The sequence below is a fragment of the Pecten maximus genome, chromosome 14 (genome assembly GCF_902652985.1).
Source record: "Pecten maximus chromosome 14, xPecMax1.1, whole genome shotgun sequence".
NCBI classification, from domain to species: Eukaryota; Metazoa; Mollusca; class Bivalvia; order Pectinida; family Pectinidae; genus Pecten; species Pecten maximus.
Window position 1 is genome coordinate 17880742 of NC_047028.1, and position 19890 is coordinate 17900631.

Below are 19890 nucleotides of genomic sequence, written 5' to 3' on the forward strand. Positions count from 1 at the left end.
GTTACCCCAATATATAGACTAAAAATAGCTCTGATTGCGTAACATTTCTCTGTATTTCGCTCACAGCACAGATAGGTATGCCTTAGACTGTTCGAATAACATTTTTTGCCTAAACACGATGCAGATCTGGAAATTGATGCGCATAAAATCATCACATAATTAAGCGACTGGCTTTTTATTGATATGACTATTATGACTTTCTCTTCCCTGGTATTACGCACGTTGATCCGACCTAAAAAGACCAATCAAACAGCGAAAAATATTCTAAAAAAAAAGACATTGTCAGGCTGGTCATTCCTATCTTCCTTTGTCAACAAAACTCCTGTACATTGTATAAGAAACATTTAAAATGAGTGTGATTTTAAATCACATTTTCGTATAACTTATACATATACATGTTAAGTGTGATTGGGTCCAAAAGCTAAACGATTTTATATCTACACATGCGTACTTCTCCCATCACCGACAGATAATATCCATTGATTAAACGGACCAAAGTTACCTACCGGCATTAGGCTGTATATAGGTACATACATGTAATTATATACCGTTATACATGTACATATATAGACTTTTATTATGCCTTCGAACCAAAGTGTTGATCAGATACAGTAACTCTTCAACGGCAAGTTCATAATATTGCAAATAGTATCGTGTTGACCCAAGGGATACCGTAATCATTGGGCAATCTCCGCCAGAGTTGTCGTTCCTTACACTCACTTACACGCGTACATAGCCACGTGAGTGGGAATCAATCGGAATACCACTGGACCTTTCGTTATATTTTCGGGGGAAAACGACTGTTTTCCGAAAGCGCGGTAATGACAAAAAGCGAAAGTGAAAGTAGAGCTGTTAGATATATATAGATTTTGGATTTTCTTTGAGCGTGTAGATGACGTGGATTTTTTGTCTGTTTTCACCACAGAAAACAAAAGAGACAAATGGATGTCTAGCAATATCGTAATCACCATAACATGATGTGGGATAGTCGATCAGTAGTTGGTTACATGACGGTGTATATTGTCCTGTGGATTTCACGTGAGGATATCTACACTGCAGGTATGATTTTTTTTTATGAACATCACGTGCATTTTAGGTCTCAGTTGACCTATTGCGATCGCCTTTTGTCCGGCGTCATCCGTCGATGAAGGTCTACAAAGTTTGTTCAAATGGATGACCTTCACCTTCATTCAAGGTCAAAGGGGTCAAATATACTAAAATCTTTAAACGACTTCTTCTTGAGAACCAAACGGCCCAAAGACCCAATATTAGGTCTGTAGCATATTGGATGAAGGGTTACCAAGTTGTTAAATGGATGATCTTGAACTTTATTCAAGGTCACAGAGGTCAAATATACTTAAGCCTTTCAATAACTTTTTCTTGATAACCAAAAGGCCCAGAGACCCAATATTAGGTCTGTATCATGCTGGGATGAAGGGCTACCAAGTTTGTTCAAATGGATGACCCTGACCTTCATTCAAGGTCACAGGGATCAAATATGCTAACATATTTTTACAACTTCTTCTTGATAACCAAAAGGCCCTGTGACCCAATATTAGGTCTGTATGACGCTTGGATGAAGGACTACCATGTTTGTTCAAATGCATGACCTTGACCTTCATTCAAGGTCACAGGGGTGAAATATGCTAAAATTTTTAACGACTTCTTCTTGATAACCAAAAGTCCCTCTGACCCAATATTAGGTCTGTATGACGCTGGGATGAAGGGCTACCGAGTTTGTTCAGATGAATGACCATGACCTTCATTCAAGGTCACAGGGGTTAAATATGCTAAAATCTTTTAACAACTTCTTGATAAACAAAAGGCCCTGTGACCCAATGTTAGGTCTGTATGACGCTGGCATGAAGGGCTACCATGTTTGTTCCTGACCTTCAATCAAGGTGACAGAGGTGAAATATGCTAATTTTTTTTAACGATTTCTTCTTGATAACCAAAAGGCCCTGTGAACAAATATTAGGTCTGTAGCATGCCGGGATGAAGGGCTACCAAGTCTTTTTCAAATGGATGACCTTGACCTTTATTTAAGGTAACAGGTCAAATAAACTAAAATCTTTAAACAACTTCTCCTTGATAACCAAAAGGCCCAGAGACCAAATATTATATATGTAACATGCTGGGATGAAGGGCTACCAAGATTGTTCGAATGCATGACCTTTACCTTCTTTACCTTCATTCAAGGTCACAGGGGTCAAATATGTTAAAATCTTTTAACAACTTCTTCTTGGTAACCAAAAGGCCCAGAGACCCAATATTAGGTCTGAAGCATGCTGAGATGAAGGGCTACCAAGTTTGTTCAAATTGATGATCTTGACCTTCAATCAAGCTCACAGGGGTCAAATATACTAAAAATTTTAAATGACTTCTTCTTGATAACCAAAAGGCCGAGAAAATCAATCATAGGTCTGAAGTATACTGGGTTGAAGCGCTACCAAGTTTGTTCAAATGGATGACATTGACCTTCATTCAAGGTCACAGGGGTTAAATATGCTAAAATCTTTAAACGACTTCTTCTTGATAACCAAACGGCCCAGAGACCCAATATTATGTCTGTGGCATGCTATGATGAAGGGCTACCAAGTTGTTTAAATGGATGATCTTGACCTTTATTCAAGGTCACAGAGGTTAAATATACTAAAGACTTTCAATTACTTCTTCTTGATAGCCAAAGGCCCCAGAAACCGAATATTAGGTCTGTATCATGCTGAGATAAAGGGCTACAAAGTTTGTTCAAATGGATGACCTTGACCTTTAATCAAGGTCGCCAGTGTCAAATATTTTAAAATATTTCAATGACTCTTCTTGATAACAAAAAGGCCCAGATACCCAATATTAGGTATGTAGCATGCTGGGATGAAGGGCTACAAACTTTGTTGAAATGGACGACCTTGAACTTTATTCAGGGTCATAGGGGTCAAATATGCTAAAATCTTTAAATGATTTCTTCATGATAACCAAAAGTTTAGAGACCCAATAGTATAGGTATGTAGCATACTGAGATGAAGGGCTACCAAGTTTGTTCAAATGGATAACCTTGACCTTCATTCTAGGTTAGAGGGGCCAAATGTGCTAATATATATCAAAACTCGGGTGACCTTTAAGGCCCATGGGTCTCTTGGGTTTTCTAAAGAAATATGTCTTTTGACAAAAAGTGCATACTCTTTTATATTCATTTAGTAAATTAAACACTATTGTTATTTTAGCTCACCTGGTCCGAAGGACCAAGATGAGCTTATATTATCAATTTGGCTTAATTGATATGAACCACTTCTTCTCTGGAACTAAGCAATGGATATCGCTCAAATTTGATTCGTAGCATCGTTATGGTAGAGGGATTCAAAATAGTACAAATGATGGTACGGACCCTCCGGGGACCAGAGGATGGGGCCAAAAGGGGTCAATTTAACTGAATTGATAAAAGCGACTTCATCTCTGAAACTACAATTGTAGCTAACTCATATTTGACGGGTAGAATCCTTATGGAGAAGGGATTCAAAATTGAAGAATTGGTGGGGCTGACCCCCTGGGGGCCTGAGGGGCATGGCCAAAAGGTGGTTCATTGGCTAAATTGATGTAAACTATTTCGCCTCCAGTGGATATCGCTCATATTTGTATGGTAGCATTGTTATGGGGTACGGATACAAAATTGGACAAATGGTGGGGCTGAACCCCTTGGCGCCTGATGGGCGGGGCCAAAAAGGGGTCAGTTTGGCTAAATTGATGTAACAACTTCTTCTCTGGATCTAAGTAATGGATATCATTCATATTTGTCTTGTAGCATTGTTGTGGGGTGGGGATTAAAAAAAAATACATGCATATGATTAGGCTGATCCCCGGGGGCCTATTGGGTGGGGCAAAAAGGGGTCAATTTGGCTAAATTGATATAAACAACTCTTCTCTGAAACTAAGCAATGGATATCTCTTCATATTTGACTGGTAGCATCCTTATGGGGTAGAGATGCAAAATTGTACAAATGATTTGGGCTGACCTCCTGGGGCCGAAAGGCGTTAATTTGGCTGAATTGACAAAGACAGTCTCTTCTCTGTAACTAAGCAATGGATATCACTCATATTTGACTGGTAGCATCGTTATGGGTTGAGGATTCAAAATTGTACTAATGGTGGAACTGACCCCCTGGGGGCCTGAGGGGTGGGACCAAAACGGGGTTCATTAGGCAATATTGATATTATTGACTTCTTCTCTGGAACTAAGCAATGTATGACATTGGTATTTCAGTGGGAACATCATGGGATTTTAATTTATACAAATGATGGGGCTGACATTCTTTCTGGGTTATATCTTTGAAGCAGCTGAGATCCCCACAACATAATCATACAACAACATAAAAAGCTATTAGCAAATGGAAACATTATTTTGATGTTTGTTCAAATTAACTAGGTGAGCCATACAGCTCTCTGGGCCTCTTGTTTCACATTATTTTTATTATGTAAGATTTTATTTTAATAAACAACTTTACGGATATTTCTATTTCATACTCCAAAAGTCGTTCTATCTATACTGTGGTTTGATCAGGGGAAGTAAGCAAATTAATCTAAGATTGAGTCCAACTACTTCACTCCTGTACACACTCTTAGTTTTGTGAAAGAATTATTGTATCTTTTCAATATTCACACAAAGAAATATACAATGCATGTCTTATGCACACTGATTTAATCAATGTTGCAAACGCTGAAGAATTTCGTACCCAATATCTGCAGAAAGCATCCATGCACCGACACCAAAGATCAATATACGTTTCCGTACTCTGTTTTCTGTAGTCAAAGATAGCAACTACTAGGATATGATTTGCGCATGTGAAACAGGAAGGCGACACCACGACAACACTCATTTTACCGCGACAACTCGAGATTCTGTACACGCTAATTCAAAATGTCGGGTTGTCGTGTTGTCGCCTTGTCGTGGTTTGAAAATGCAACAAGACGATATCTTATTTACTAAATCTCGGGTTGTCGCAGTTTCTGAACGTGACAAAGCGACAACACGACAACATGAACACGGGCCAACAAGGCATGGCCGTAATCAGCCACCATAGTTTAGGATCCCGCAACCTCGCTATATTGGCCAACATCAGGAACAAAATTGTGTCAATGGTTATTGTACAGCAGCTATGTCAGCAATGTCATTGTGATTATATCTTGTTGACAAAGCATTTTGATTCAGTGCTAGACGTATTACAAAAACATAATGAAGAATATTTTTCCTAATAAACACCACATTATGTTTTCTCTAACGAACACCACGTGATGTTTTCACTGACAAACACCACATGATGTTTTCACTAACAAACACCACATGATGTTTCCACTAACAAACACCACATGATGTTTCCACTAACAAACACCACGTGATGTTTTCACTAACAAACACCACATGATGTTTTCATTAACAAACACCACGTGATGTTTTCATTAACAAACACCACGTGATGTTTTCACTAACAAACACCACATGATGTTTTCACTAACAAACACCACATGATGTATTCACTTACAAACACCACGTGATGTTTTTATTAACAAACACCACGTGATGTTTTCACTAACAAACACCACATGATGTTTTCATTAACAAACACCACGTGATGTATTCACTAACAAACACCACGTGATGTTTTTATTAACAAACACCACATGATGTTTTCACTAACAAACACCACATGATGTTTTCATTAACAAACACCACATGATGTTTTTATTAACAAACACCACATGATGTTTTCATTAACAAACACCACATGATGTTTTCACTAACAAACACCACATGATGTTTTTATTAACAAACACCACGTGATGTTTTCACTAACAAACACCACATGATGTTTTCACTAACAAACACCACGTGATGTTTTCACTAACAAACACCACATTATGTTTTCACTAACAAACACCACGTGATGTTTTCACTAACAAACACCACATGATGTTTTCACTAACAAACACCACATTATGTTTTCACTAACAAACACCACGTGATGTTTTCACTAACAAACACCACATGATGTTTTTATTAACAAACACCACGTGATGTTTTCACTAACAAACACCACATGATGTTTTCACTAAACAACACCACGTGATGTTTTCACTAACAAACACCACATGATGTTTTCACTAACAAACACCACGTGGTATTTTCACTAACAAACACCACATGGTGTTTTGACTAACAAACACCACATGATGTTTTCACTAACAAACACCACATGATGTTTTCACTAACAAACACCACGTGATGTTTTCACTAACAAACACCACATGATGTTTTCACTAACAAACACCACGTGGTATTTTCACTAACAAACACCACATGATGTTTTTATTAACAAACACCACATGATGTTTTCACTAACAAACACCACGTGGTATTTTCACTAACAAACACCACATGATGTTTTCACTAACAAACACCACACATAACAAACACGAGATATAATGTTTACGCACTCATCATCAGGTTGGTTTGGATCGACTGTGAAGGAGAATGTGTTTGTGGAGAAAGGACAGGCCTTAGAAGCTGCCGGACAACTAGTTGACGCTCTTGCACATTATAAACATGCGCTGGGTAAATATAGCTTCTTACCATCTAGGTAAATTTACATTATCTATCCAAATTTCTTAATGTTATAACTGTGAAAATATACCATTTGTTTCTATGGTTGAAATTATGGCAGCGCAGTATAAACAGTAGAAAGGTTTGTCGTCGGATGGCCCCGTGGTAAACGTACTCACCTTTTACATAGCGACCTAAGTTTCTATTCCTCGATTGAAAAAAATACAACTTATTTTGACCAATTTTGTAACTATCCACGCAGAAGTGGCGTTCATAATAGGGAAAAAAAGGATATATATTGGGTTTTACCAGCTTCGATGTCAAGGTCATCCTTTTCTATATGATTCCTATAGTATAAGCACTGTATTTTAGTACTTCTGTTTGATGATGAAAACATACAAATAACATAACATTCACAGTATTATGCCATTAATAAATTTTGTTGTCCTGACTAGAATGGTTGTGACCTTAAATAACAGGTAGGTACAACACTTGTGATTTACTCTGATGTATTTTGTATAATTATATCTTATAAAATTTTGTTATTTCAAATTTCTACAGTGTTTGTTTGTTTTTTTAGCTCACCTGCTGACCTGGCCCGAAGGGCCGGTGAGCTTAATTATGGCATGGCGCAGGGTCCGTCGTCCGTCGTCCGTCCGTCAACTTTTCCTTTAAATCGCTACTAGTCCTAAACTACACAGTGGATTTTGACCAAATTTGGTCTGAAGCATCCTTGGGTGAAGGGGAACCAATTTTGTATAAACGGTGGGTCTGGCCCCCAGGGGCCTTAGGGGCGGGGCCCAATAGGGGAAATATAGTAAATTCTTTAAAATCCTTCTTCTTCTGTAGAAATGAAGGTATTTGATTCATATTTGGTCTGAAGCATCCTTGGGTGAAGGGGAACCAATTTTGTATAAACCGTTGGTCTGGCCCCCCAGGGGCCTTAGGGGCGGGGCCCAATAGGGGAAATATAGCAAATTCTTTAAAATCCTTCTACTGTAGAAATGAAGGGATTTGATTTATATTTGGTCTAAAGCATCCTTTGGTGAAGGGGAACCAATTTTGAATAAACGATGGGTCTGGCCCTCCAGGGGCCATAGGGGCGGGGCCCAATAGGGGAAATATAGCAAATTCTTTAAAATCCTTCTTCTACTGTAGAAATGAAGGGATTTGATTCATATTTGGTCTGAAGCATCCTTGGGTGAAGGGGAACCAATTTTGTATAAACAATGGGTCTGGCCCTCCCAGGGGCTTTAGGGGCGGGGCCCAATAGGGGGTGAAGGGGAACCAATTTTATATAAACGGTTGGTCTGGCCCCCCAGTGGCCCTAGGGGTGGGGCCCAATAGGGGAAATATAGCAAATTCTTTAAAATCCTTCTCCTTCTGTAGAAATGAAGGGATTTGATTCATATTTGATTTGAAGCATCCTTAGGTGAAGGAGAACCAATTTTGTATAAACGGTGGGTCTGGCCCCCCAGGGGCCTTAGGGGCGGGGCCCAATAGGGGAGATATAGCAAATTCTTTAAAATCCTTCTTCTTCTGTAGAAATGAAGGGATCTGATTTATATTTGGTCTGAAGCATCCTTGGGTGAAGGGGAACCAATTTTGTATAAACAATGGATCTGGCCCTCCCAGGGGCCTGGGAGGTGGGGCCCAAAAGGGGAATAAAGCATATTCTTTAAAATCCTTCTTCTTCTGCAGGAATAAAGGGATTTGATCCATGTTTGGTCTGAAGCATCCTTAGGTGAAGGAGAACCAATTTTGTATAAACAGTGGGTCTGGCCCTCCAGGGGCCTTAGGGGCGTAGCCCAATATGGGAAATATAGCAAAATCTTTAAAATCCTTCTTCTTCTGTAGAAATGAAGGGATTTGATTCATATTTGGTCTGAAGCATCCTTGGGTGAAGGGGAACCAATTTTGTATAAACGATGGGTCTGGCCCTCCCAGGGGCCTGGGGGGTTGGGCAATAGGGGAATATAGCAGATCCATGTTTGTTCTGAAGCATCCTTGGGTGAAGGGGAACCAATTTTGTATAAACGGTGGGTCTGGCCTCCCAGGGGCCTTAGGGGCGGGGCCCAATAGGGGAAATATAGCAAATTCTTTAAAATCCTTCTACTGTAGAAATGAAGGGATTTGATTTATATTTGGTCTAAAGCATCCTTGGGTGAAGGGGAACCAATTTTGAATAAACGATGGGTCTGGCCCTCCAGGGGCCATAGGGGCGGGGCCCAATAGGGGAAATATAGCAAATTCTTTAAAATCCTTCTTCTACTGTAGAAATGAAGGGATTTGATTCATATTTGGTCTGAAGCATTCTTGGGTGAAGGGGAACCAATTTTGTATAAACAATGGGTCTGGCCCTCCCAGGGGCCTTAGGGGCGGGGCCCAATAGGGGGTGAAGGGGGACCAATTTTATATAAACGGTTGGTCTGGCCCCCCAGTGGCCCTAGGGGTGGGGCCCAATAGGGGAAATATAGCAAATTCTTTAAAATCCTTCTCCTTCTGTAGAAATGAAGGGATTTGATTCATATTTGATTTGAAGCATCCTTAGGTGAAGGAGAACCAATTTTGTATAAACGGTGGGTCTGGCCCCCCAGGGGCCTTAGGGGCGGGGCCCAATAGGGGAGATATAGCAAATTCTTTAAAATCCTTCTTCTTCTGTAGAAATGAAGGGATCTGATTTATATTTGGTCTGAAGCATCCTTGGGTGAAGGGGAACCAATTTTGTATAAACGATGGATCTGGCCCTCCCAGGGGCCTGGGAGGTGGGGCCCAAAAGGGGAATAAAGCATATTCTTTAAAATCCTTCTTCTTCTGCAGTAATAAAGGGATTTGATCCATGTTTGGTCTGAAGCATCCTTAGGTGAAGGAGAACCAATTTTGTATAAACAGTGGGTCTGGCCCTCCAGGGGCCTTAGGGGCGTAGCCCAATATGGGAAATATAGCAAAATCTTTAAAATCCTTCTTCTTCTGTAGAAATGAAGGGATTTGATTCATATTTGGTCTGAAGCATCCTTGGGTGAAGGGGAACCAATTTTGTATAAACGATGGGTCTGGCCCTCCCAGGGGCCTGGGGGGTTGGGCAATAGGGGAATATAGCAGATCCATGTTTGTTCTGAAGCATCCTTGGGTGAAGGGGAACCAATTTTGTATAAACGGTGGGTCTGGCCTCCCAGGGGCCTGAGGGGCGGGGCCCAATAGGGGAGATATAGCAAATTCTTTGAAATCCTTCTTCTTCTGTAGGAATAAAGTGGTTTGATCCATATTTGGTCTGAAATATCCTTGGGTGAAGGGGAACCAATTTTATATAAACGGTTGGCCTGGCCCCCCAGTGGCCCTAGGGGTGGGGCCCAATAGGGGAAATATAGCAAATTCTTTAAAATCCTTCTTCTTCTGTAGAAATGAAGGGATTTAGTTCATATTTGGTCTGAAGCATCCTTGGGTGAAGGGGAACCAATTTATATAAACGGTTGGTCTGGCCCCCCAGGGGCCTGAGGGGCGGGGCCCAATATGGGAAATAGGGTTAATCCTTTAAATCGCTACTAGTCATAAAGTTATGAATGAATTTGAACTAAATTTGGTCAGGAACATTCTTGGGGGGAGGGGAACAGAGTTTGTATAAATTTTTACTCTGAACCCCCAGGGGCCTGAGGGGCGGGGCCACATAGGGGAAATAGAGATTAGTCTTTAAATCGCTACTAGTCATAACGTTTTTAATGGATTTTAACTAGATTTGGTCAGGAACATCCTTGGGGGAAGGGGAACAGATTTTGTATAAATTTTCACTCTGAACCCCCAGGGGCCTGAGGGACCGGGCCAAATAGGGGAAATAGGGTTAATCTTTTAAATCACTACTAGTCATAAAGTTATAAATGAATTAGAACCAAATTTGGTCAGGAACATCCTTGGGAGAAGGGGAACAGAGTTTGTATACATTTTTACTCTGAACCCCCCGGGGCCTGATGATCGGAGCCAAATAGGGGAAATAGAGATTAGTCTTTAAATCGCTACAAGTCATAAAGTTATGAATGAATTAGAACCAAATTTGGCCAGGAACATTCTTGGGGGGACGGGAACAGAGTTTGTATAAATTTTACTCTGAACCCCCAGGGGCCTGAGGGGCGGAGTCTAAGAGGGGAAATAGGGGTTAATCCTTTTAATTGCTACTAGTCGTAAAGTTATGAATGAATTTGAACCAAATTTGGTCAGGAACATCCTTGGGAGAAGGGGAACCGTGTTTGTATAAATTTTTACTCTGAACCCCCAGGGGCATTAGTGGCGGGGCCCAATAGGGAAAATAGGGGTTTATCCTATGAATCGCTATTTATCATAAAGTTATGTATGGATTTGAACCAAATTTGGTCTGGAATATCCTTGGGGAAGAGGGGAAAGAAAGTTTATGTAAATATTGACTCTGACCCCCAAGGGGCCTGAAGGGTGGGGCCAAATAGGGGAAATAGAGATTTGTCTTTATATCGCTCCTAGTCATAAAGTTTTAAATGGATTTGAACCGAATTTGGTCAGAAACATCCTTGGTGAAAGGGGAACAGATTTTGCATTAATGGTTACTGTGACCCTCCATCCCATACCTATGTATAACATCGCTGGACATTAAGGGATAAACACAATTCTGATGTAAAAATAGGTCCAATGGTCTTTCCCCACCCTAAGGGACTTAGTTTCTTCAAACACAATTAGGTTGTAAAAATAATCCATAGGGTCTTTCAGTCCCTTAGAGAGTATGTGTATTAACAAATTGAACATGAACATTATCTTGACATTTGGTCAAATCCAACCAGGTGAGCGATACAGGCCCCATGGGCCTCTTGTTTTATATGAAGCACTGAAGCAAAATGTATGGTGTTAGCGATAGACATGCGCATATCATTATTGTTATTCAGAGGAAAATCCATCCAATTACCTGGTACAATTTCGATGTGGTATGGTTTGCATCGAGTTGGGTTTGTCCAAACAAGCGATGAAGTTTCTGGACCAAGCGTACGAGCTGCAGCCTGATTTTACTGAAGTGAGTAAATTCATCAACATTTTGGCGTTGTTTATGTTAGTGTATGTCTCCCTTAGAATTCATAAAGGTGCACACACGTCCTCCTCGGCTTATATTTTTCAAAGGTTTATAAAACCACTATTGCCGTCACTCGAAGATTTATTGCAAGGCCCTTTAACAAAGACAAGTTTATTTTAGATAAAATATGTTAATTTTTGATACTTTTGGTCTAATAGATCCCATTTACGTTTTCATGCAGGCAAACGCTTATCCTAAATCTATTGATGGAAAAAATAATAATGAAAAAATGTTGTTAAAAACATAGAAAAGTTCAATTTTAGCAATTTCATTTTTTAATTTAAGTCTTTTTGCCATGTTATTTCTTTTTTTCTTTTGTCTCAAAATTGAAGTATCTGTATTCCATTTATTTTTAGGCAATAGTGGAAAGAGGAAGTGTACACTTAAAACTTGGAGATCTGCAATCAGCGAAAGATGACTTCAACTTGGTTGTGAGTTTTTGTAATACCATTACACGTATGTTATTCGTGACACCAAAATAAAATCAAACACTCGTGAATAACATAATAACATTAAATTAATCTATAGAATATCTTAATTTTATATAAAAACTTTTTATGTTGACATGAGTATTCTGTTTTGCATTAATAAAATCGAAAAGAAAATTGAAAGGGAGACTCATTCACCCACAAATCTTGGTAAAATGCGGATAGTTTATTTGAAAGCAAAATCAAATCTTGGTAAAATGCGGATAGTTTATTTTAAAGCAAATCAAATCCGGTGACACAACACCACTTTTCAGGATACGAGGCATGCTTGTATACAGCCAACACCTTGGGGACCTAAACAGCCATACAAAAGTTGGGATCTAAGAAAAAGTTAAAGGAAAGAGAGAGTTTTTAAGTTTCTTTACTTTCTTGTGTAACTACATGTAGTCAAATGTATCATAAAAGGCGATTTTTTGGTGTCTTGAGTGTTTGTCGGTGCTGTTTTTTTAAGCTTCGGAGGGAACCGTCCAACAGAGAGGTAAAACTAAGAATCCAACAAATAAACGGCCTAAAACAGGACATACCATTCGCTAAACTGTTATTCAAGCAGAAAGACTATGCCGGTTGTAGAGAGGCTCTCGACCAGGCACTGGCGGTAAGTACTGAGGTGATGCGTTTGTTTATATAACGTTAGTGAGGTATATATTAATTCAAGAGAAAAGTCATAATACTCTATTTTTATATTTCTATTCAAATTCAACGACGAAAATGATACTCCATTAAACCTTTGGCGCTACGCCCTGCAAGGCTGGAATGGTTTGTCCATTATCTTCTGTTTAAGGACTATGGGAGGGTCCAAGAATAAGGCCCGCTGTGTCCCACTGCATGGTGATCATTGTTGTGTTATGTGACGTGTGCGTGAGGAGTATAGAGATACAACAAACTCACTGTAGTCCGTCAACGTGGTTTTTAATATGGCCGCCTCGGCAACAACATCTGTACTCAGTGCGCGCATGTACACAAAACTAGACACAGCTATAGTCTGTTTCATATAAGCTAACACTACAATTATATATGGCGACTTAAAGGGTGTCCCTTGAAGAATATTTCCGTGTTTATTATTGAGGGGACATTGAAAAGAGTAAAATATATCTTTTGCCCTAATACTTGGGATCTTTAACGCTATGTCTGTCTACGGATTTGAATGCAGTAAATAGAAAATACTATTCTGATTGGTCAATACCAAAATTTATATTCCATGCGAATATTTATTGAACTGAAAATATTAGTTTTCTTTTTAAACGAGCAAATGTCAAGTTTAAATGTCAAATAATAAGAAAACATTTACAAGTATGGCACGGCTTTACCGTTATATTGTGGACGACCTTTTTGTATTTTTTGTAGTTATGTACCTGGGACGTTATGTTGAGAGAGATTCGTGCTGAATGCTATTTAACTGAAGGCAAATATGGAAAAGCTATTGCCGATATCCGGGCAACACTTCGACACCGCCGTCTCAAGGCACCAGCCTACCTTAAGCTCAGCATTATTTCCTATGATATAGGGGACACAGGAAATTCACTAATGTATGCACATGTTCATAATATATGTTTCTTAGTTACTGCATTTGGCCAGCTCTTTACTCAGTTGTTGATTTAGTGCATTATTAATTTATGAAGCAAATTATACCTTAAATACGTTAAGGTCTTGAAAAATAATAATTGTTCCTAACCTTTCACCCGAATATTTGAAGTGGAATATATTCATTTAGCCAATAATTTTGATAAAATCCATTCGATTTTATTTATCTGTTATTCCTTTTCTTCAGTTATTATAATATCTAGGACACTTAATAAAACACAAGAAACATGTAAAAGTATAGAAGAGTATGTTTCTATAACGCTGTGTTGATTTATTTGAAAAGTTATTGTGATGTCGTTGAGGGTTATTTTGTTGCTATTTGAGCAAACTATTTTGGTTCATTTCCCCAATATCTTGTTGTCATAATTGTGATGGTGTTTAGTGAAATTCAAATATCGTTAGAACAAAACGTATTGACTTGTTGTTTTTAGTATTTATGCTTGTAATATAAGACCCCTTCCGATGTTCTATACCAGGTCAGACTTCACCATATTCAAATAGCAATTTATCCCATACACAGCTAGTCATGAAAACTTTCCTTTATCATTTCTTGCTACTGTTGAAATATATTTGAAATATGAATTGTTCAATTTGTAGAAATATACGAGAATGTTTAAAGCTAGATCCTGATCACAAAGAATGCGATTCACACTATCGGAAAGTGAAGACGCTGGTTCGACTGATGGATGCTGCAGAAGAAAACAGAAACGAAATGCAGAACGCTAGGTGTATGAAAAAGGCACATACTATGCTCCAGATAGAACCGGACGTACAGTACTACGTAAGGAAAGCCAAAGCCTTCCTGTGTCATTGCCATCTACCGGTAAGTTCTCAACACTGACTTCCTGTCTCTGTTAGCTGAAAAAATAATAAACAAACAGGATACATTATATCTATACATTATTTATTGATAAGATAGAGATGTATTTGTACTTTGCAAAGTATGTACGACAGACTGGGGATGATCCATTTAATTGGTCTTCTGCGACTTTTTACTAATGTCGCGGCTTCCGTGTCTAATGTCGACTGCCGGCGGAAGGGCTAACAGTACAGTATTTCGGTGCTGGTGGCTGCTTGGGAAACCTTGGGATGGTTCCGACATTGTGGTTTCATTGGGAGGTGATCTATTTCCTTGTCTGATAGTGGATCAAACGTGTTCGATGTTTGTTGCCATGACTGGATTACGCGGTCTGGTTATCGTTTTCTCGTGTTCTCGTTTTGAAGAAGATGGCGTATCCGATGTTAGCTCTGGCTTACATCACTGGAGCAGGGTGATTTTGGTTTTTTTCTTGACATGGCGTTTCCTGGATCGCTGGAGCAGGGTGACGTTAGACGTTTTGTAACAATTTTTTCTAAATGTTGTACCTGAATTAGATCTGGCTAAAGTCGTTGGAGCAGGGTGATTTAGGCTCTTTCGTAAAACCTGTATTTTTTGAACATGACGTATCCGATGTAAGAACTGGCTTACGTCACTGGAGCAGTGTGAAATTTGCTGTTCCGTTACACCTGGCTTTTTTATTTGTTTCTTGACATGGCGTATCCTGGATTAGGTCTGACTAATGTCGCCGGAGTAGGGTGACATTTACTCTTTCGTATCATCTGTTTTTGTACTTGTTCCTTTTTAATGGTAGCCATCTGAATATATATTGTTTGTCCCCTGTGTTAGTTGTGAGTTAGAATTACAATATTGTTTACATGCTGGTATTGTTACACAAGTAATCAAATGCTTTAATCTTTGCCTGTATTGACTTTTCTTAAGACGAGCATAATGGACGCCTTGACAGCTTGTGACTTTGTTTTGGATGAGCAACCCGATAATATTCAAGTCAGAATGGCGAGAGCAGATATATCTATGGAAATTGCGAATGACAAGCTTCATCAAGGTAACTTTTAAAAAACACTAAAATATAACATCTTATTAGCTAGAAATACTGTTTTTATCAGTCACCAGTATGGTGCTGACATTACCAAAAGAAGCTGCTGTGTAAGATTCCTCTGATCATATTTTTCTCTTATAATTATTCTATCTAAATACATCAGAGTGATACATGTTCTTCTGGATGATACCGTATACTATATCTCACAGGGATATAGCTCATTTACCGGGCTATAGTCTAAGGACTATTTCCTGTTCATAATGAACCAATTCAATCTTCACGTCGAACCACATCTGACTAAAACCAAGCTTGTATCATGTCATCATACCACACGGGGCAAGCCAATCAAGTGTGAGGGGGGAGGATCTAATATTCGAACTTGGCGCCACCTGTTGGCTATTGATCAAGCCATTACTATTAAGAATATGAAATTAATTGATATGACTCTCATTAGAATTTTAAAACCTATGACATGGGATATTGCTTTTAAACATGTGATCTACAGTTGGAATCTGTATATTCTTAATGGAACATTAAAATGTAACGTTGATCGAAGACATTTTATTTTTCAGCGATGGCCGATTATCTGTACATCAAATCAAGAACAGAAGATAATAACCATGCAGGTGATGGATTGAAGAAGACAAAGGAACTTGTAAAACTATTTGATAAAAGGGACTATTACAGAATCTTAGGTTTAGATAGGTAACATTTTTATGAGAGTATACAAAGCCTGTTAAATCTATTGTAAATAATCAGAAATACAATTTTGTTTGCCTGAATAATCTATAGTACAATGTCTTAACTTAATAAAATTGAAATTATGACTTTCTGCAGATTCTATGATAAAAAATCTTAATTAAATAAAATTGAAATTCTTTCTGTCTGCAGAATCTACAGTGAAAATTTAAATTTGATAAAACTGAAGTTCTCTATGTTTGCAGACTCTATAGTAAAAATCTTTTTTAATGTAATTGAATAAAACTTTTGATTTTATTGAATTGAAGTTCTATCATAATGTAGGCATTTGCAGTATCTGCGGTATGTAAATATATAGATACGTACATTTTGTATTTTTTTTAGATTTGCAAGTTATGGAGACATCATGCAAGCATATAAAACGTTTGCTATGGTATGGCATCCTGACAAATTCAAGGGTGACAATAAAAAGAAAGCAGAGAAAATGTTTTTAGATATAACTGCAGCCAGAGATGTTTTGTCAGATCAACGTAAGTATAATCGAAATACATGTAGTTGTATTGTATACCAACACACTTTTTTATATTCACTATGATATAAAGGTAAATGTACATGTATAATGTCCTATTAATTTTTACTGTAAACAGGCGTTCCTAAGTTATTTTACTGCTCAGGCAGGTAATCGAAAATAATTCCAAAAAATTACAGGTCTTTGTAGTTATTTTTCCTGTTAAGGTAGAGAGTGCACCAATATTTTCTTCTTTATACAGACCTCCGTAAGTTAATTTTCTGTTAAGGTAGAGTGCCCCACCATTGTGTTCTATATACAGACCTCCGTAAGTAATTTTTTCTGTTAAGGTAGAGTGCCCCACCATTGTGTTCTGTATACAGACTCCGTAAGTTATTTTTCCTGTTAAGGTAGAGTGCCCCGTCATTGTGTTCTGTATACAGACCTCCGTAAGTTATGTTTCCTGTTAAGGTAGAGTGCCCCACCACTGTGTTCTGTATACAGACTTCCGTAAGTTATTTTCCTGTTAAGGTAGAGTGCCCCACCATTGTGTTCTGTATACAGACCTCCGTAAGTTATTTTTCCTTTTAAGATAGAGTGCCCCACCATTGTGTTCTGTATACAGACCTCCGTAAGTTATGTTTCCTGTTAAGGTAGAGTGCCCCACCATTGTGTTCTGTATACAGACTCCGTAAGTATTTTTTCCTGTTAAGGTAGAGTGCCCCAACATTCTTCTGCGGTATACATAACTTTGTAATGTCTCGCCATTTTTCCAGCGTTTACAGGCCTTCGTAGGTATATTTCCTATTATGGTACATTGCCTGATCAGTTTGAAATGTTAACAATAATTCTTGAGTTATTTTTACTATGAAGGTAAAGTTGAATAAATGAATTAAAAAAATAACTTTATATTGTTCTCCAATGAAACACCAACATGTGGCAACAAGACCTATAGACTGTTCACAACGCATCGGCCTAAAAAGTACCATATATTGTTTTGTTATCACAGGCATAATTAAGGAAATATTGTTAATTGTTTACCTGCCAATTCATTATCATTATACCGATAACATTCAAGATGAAAAAGTTTCATAATTCATTGAACATTTTAAAGCTCTAGCTATATCAATAAAAACAGATGATATTTTTGCGAGGAAATATAGATTCTCTGGTTTAAAGTGAGATTCGCTGAATTTATAATGAACCTGAAAATAATGCACACATTTCTTTTTCGGACCTCAGAATACTACAATAATTATCATGTATGTAGAATATATTGTACATTACTCTGTTTTCTCGTTATTTCAGGTAAACGTGATACGTACGATAGAGGAGTGGACCCATTGACTCCCGGGTATTAATAAATCATCACCATTTCAAGTGCTAATAACGCTAACATATTACAAAAATATCGATATCAATTTTCCTCAAAGTGCTTTTATTTTTATACGTCCATCAAAATTTGACGGAACTATTATAGTATGAAGTCGTCCGTCGGACGTAAACTTTTCTCCAGAGATCTCATACATTTTCCAACAGATTTATTTGAAACTTTTATAATCATATATAGTGTGTTTTGTGTTTCGCGAAATAGCATTTTGAATCAACTATTTTTTTTTCTTTTGCGAATGCCATTGCCCATTCTAACTTTGAGTGTCTAAATCTTAAGCATTCCTTTCCACCTTTTAACAGATCTGTCTAAAGCGTATTAGAAGCATTTTTATTAGACTATTTTTTGCAAAAGTGATCGTCCTTCTTCAATTATTTCTTTATAGATCCTCATCGTCGATTTTCAACAAATATTTTACAGCTTTGCACAAATATGGATTCACATTTAGACACTTTAAGATCGATTATCTCAGATCCATGTAATTCCATAAAATAAAAATTTGGAGCAACCTTTAAAGATACTAAGGCACCGACAGCGTGTGCGCTTCTTGTCACAGAAGCAAAGCATGGCACCAGCCGTATAGAATTAAAGGTAAATAAGACCAACACATAATAGGTTAAACTCAGTGTCCTGTTACTAATGGACTATTCAGACCGAAAATCACAGACCAAATATAGAGTTGGAGTACGATAGAATTTCTCCGGGATTCAATTAATTAAGGAGTCACTTTGAATTTAAACGATGAAAAACAGTAGAGTGTAATGTGTGTAACTTGATTTATATAGCTATATGCAATAAGTTAGTCTTCTTTTAAATCGATCATTTTTGTCAACGATTTATCATTTTTAAATCGTCCAAGCGAAGCTATTTGCGATAGATCACAGGCGTCTGCTTCTGGTTTGTATTAATAGAAAAAATATTAGCCCTACTCCTACTTTATCAACAAAGTGTAACACTCGAAAAACCGGAAAGAGGGGATGAGCTTCGATTCACTTTGAATATAGGTACAATCCGATTAAAATATCAAATTCACTCTAGTAGCGCACCTTGGTTTAGAATTCTTAAATATCAATATTAATGCAGGGGGGGGGGGGGGGGGGGGGGGGGGGCAATCTGATTGGTCGACATCTCTATAAACAGTAATAGCTTTACTTGTCGAACCAATCAAGTCTACTTCCGTTCCACAGTCGATGCATCGTAGATCTTCAATTGTTATACCTTGTTGACATAATATGAGTAAGGTCTATTTTTTCCCATGCTAACCAGATGCATACGCCTGTGGATAGATGAGACTTATATGTATAAATACTGTGATACTCGTCTGCTGAATAACACTTTGCTTTACATTTGTTTATAATTATTTACTGAGTGTATTGTAAAAACAAAGATTAAACCAACAATAAAACAAAATCGTAATTCTAATTCAAAATCAGTAAAACCAGAACAAGAGTTGAACAAATTTTAAAAGTATAAATAAAGTGGATGGATAAATATTTATAGGTAGTCTTCTTACATAGTCCTCGGTTATATTTGCTATCTACCTCATTTGCACTCTATATTAATTTTTATGTACTGGTAATATTTGCGGGGGGTTTAGTTTCGCGGTTTCTGTGGTCATTAAATATAGCGAGAACATATACACCAAGTCGATAAGTATAAATGTTTACTGCAGATT

The 19890-nt window shown here is 37.9% G+C and overlaps 1 protein-coding gene across 2 annotated transcripts; it reads left to right on the forward strand.

Annotated features, from left to right (window-relative positions):
- The first annotated feature begins 884 nt into the window (after positions 1-884).
- On the forward strand, positions 885-19260 carry LOC117342910 (dnaJ homolog subfamily C member 3-like). Of its 2 annotated transcripts, XM_033905210.1 has the most exons (11): positions 885-1059; positions 6494-6601; positions 11491-11615; positions 12029-12103; positions 12612-12755; positions 13505-13686; positions 14339-14564; positions 15501-15624; positions 16191-16323; positions 16702-16847; positions 18134-19260. In XM_033905210.1, exons 1-11 carry the CDS (start codon positions 975-977, stop codon positions 18184-18186), a joined length of 1401 nt encoding a protein of 466 aa, XP_033761101.1. In that variant the 5' UTR covers positions 885-974; the 3' UTR covers positions 18187-19260. The 2 variants fall into 2 exon arrangements, with proteins under 2 accessions (XP_033761101.1, XP_033761100.1); XM_033905209.1 differs by lacking the exon at positions 18134-19260 and having other exon boundaries at positions 16702-17881.
- The last annotated feature ends 630 nt before the right edge of the window (positions 19261-19890 follow it).

What these genes read in the sequence shown, in the direction of transcription:
- LOC117342910 (XM_033905209.1), top strand. Translation starts at nt 975, where the DNA reads ATGATGTGGGATAGTCGATCAGTAGTTGGTTACATGACGGTGTATATT. An exon ending in AAGATGACTTCAACTTGGTT is followed by an intron (nt 12,104 to 12,611) that starts GTGAGTTTTTGT and finishes TGTTTTTTTAAG; the next exon opens with CTTCGGAGGGAACCGTCCAA. An exon ending in AGAATCTTAGGTTTAGATAG is followed by an intron (nt 16,324 to 16,701) that starts GTAACATTTTTA and finishes TATTTTTTTTAG; the next exon opens with ATTTGCAAGTTATGGAGACA.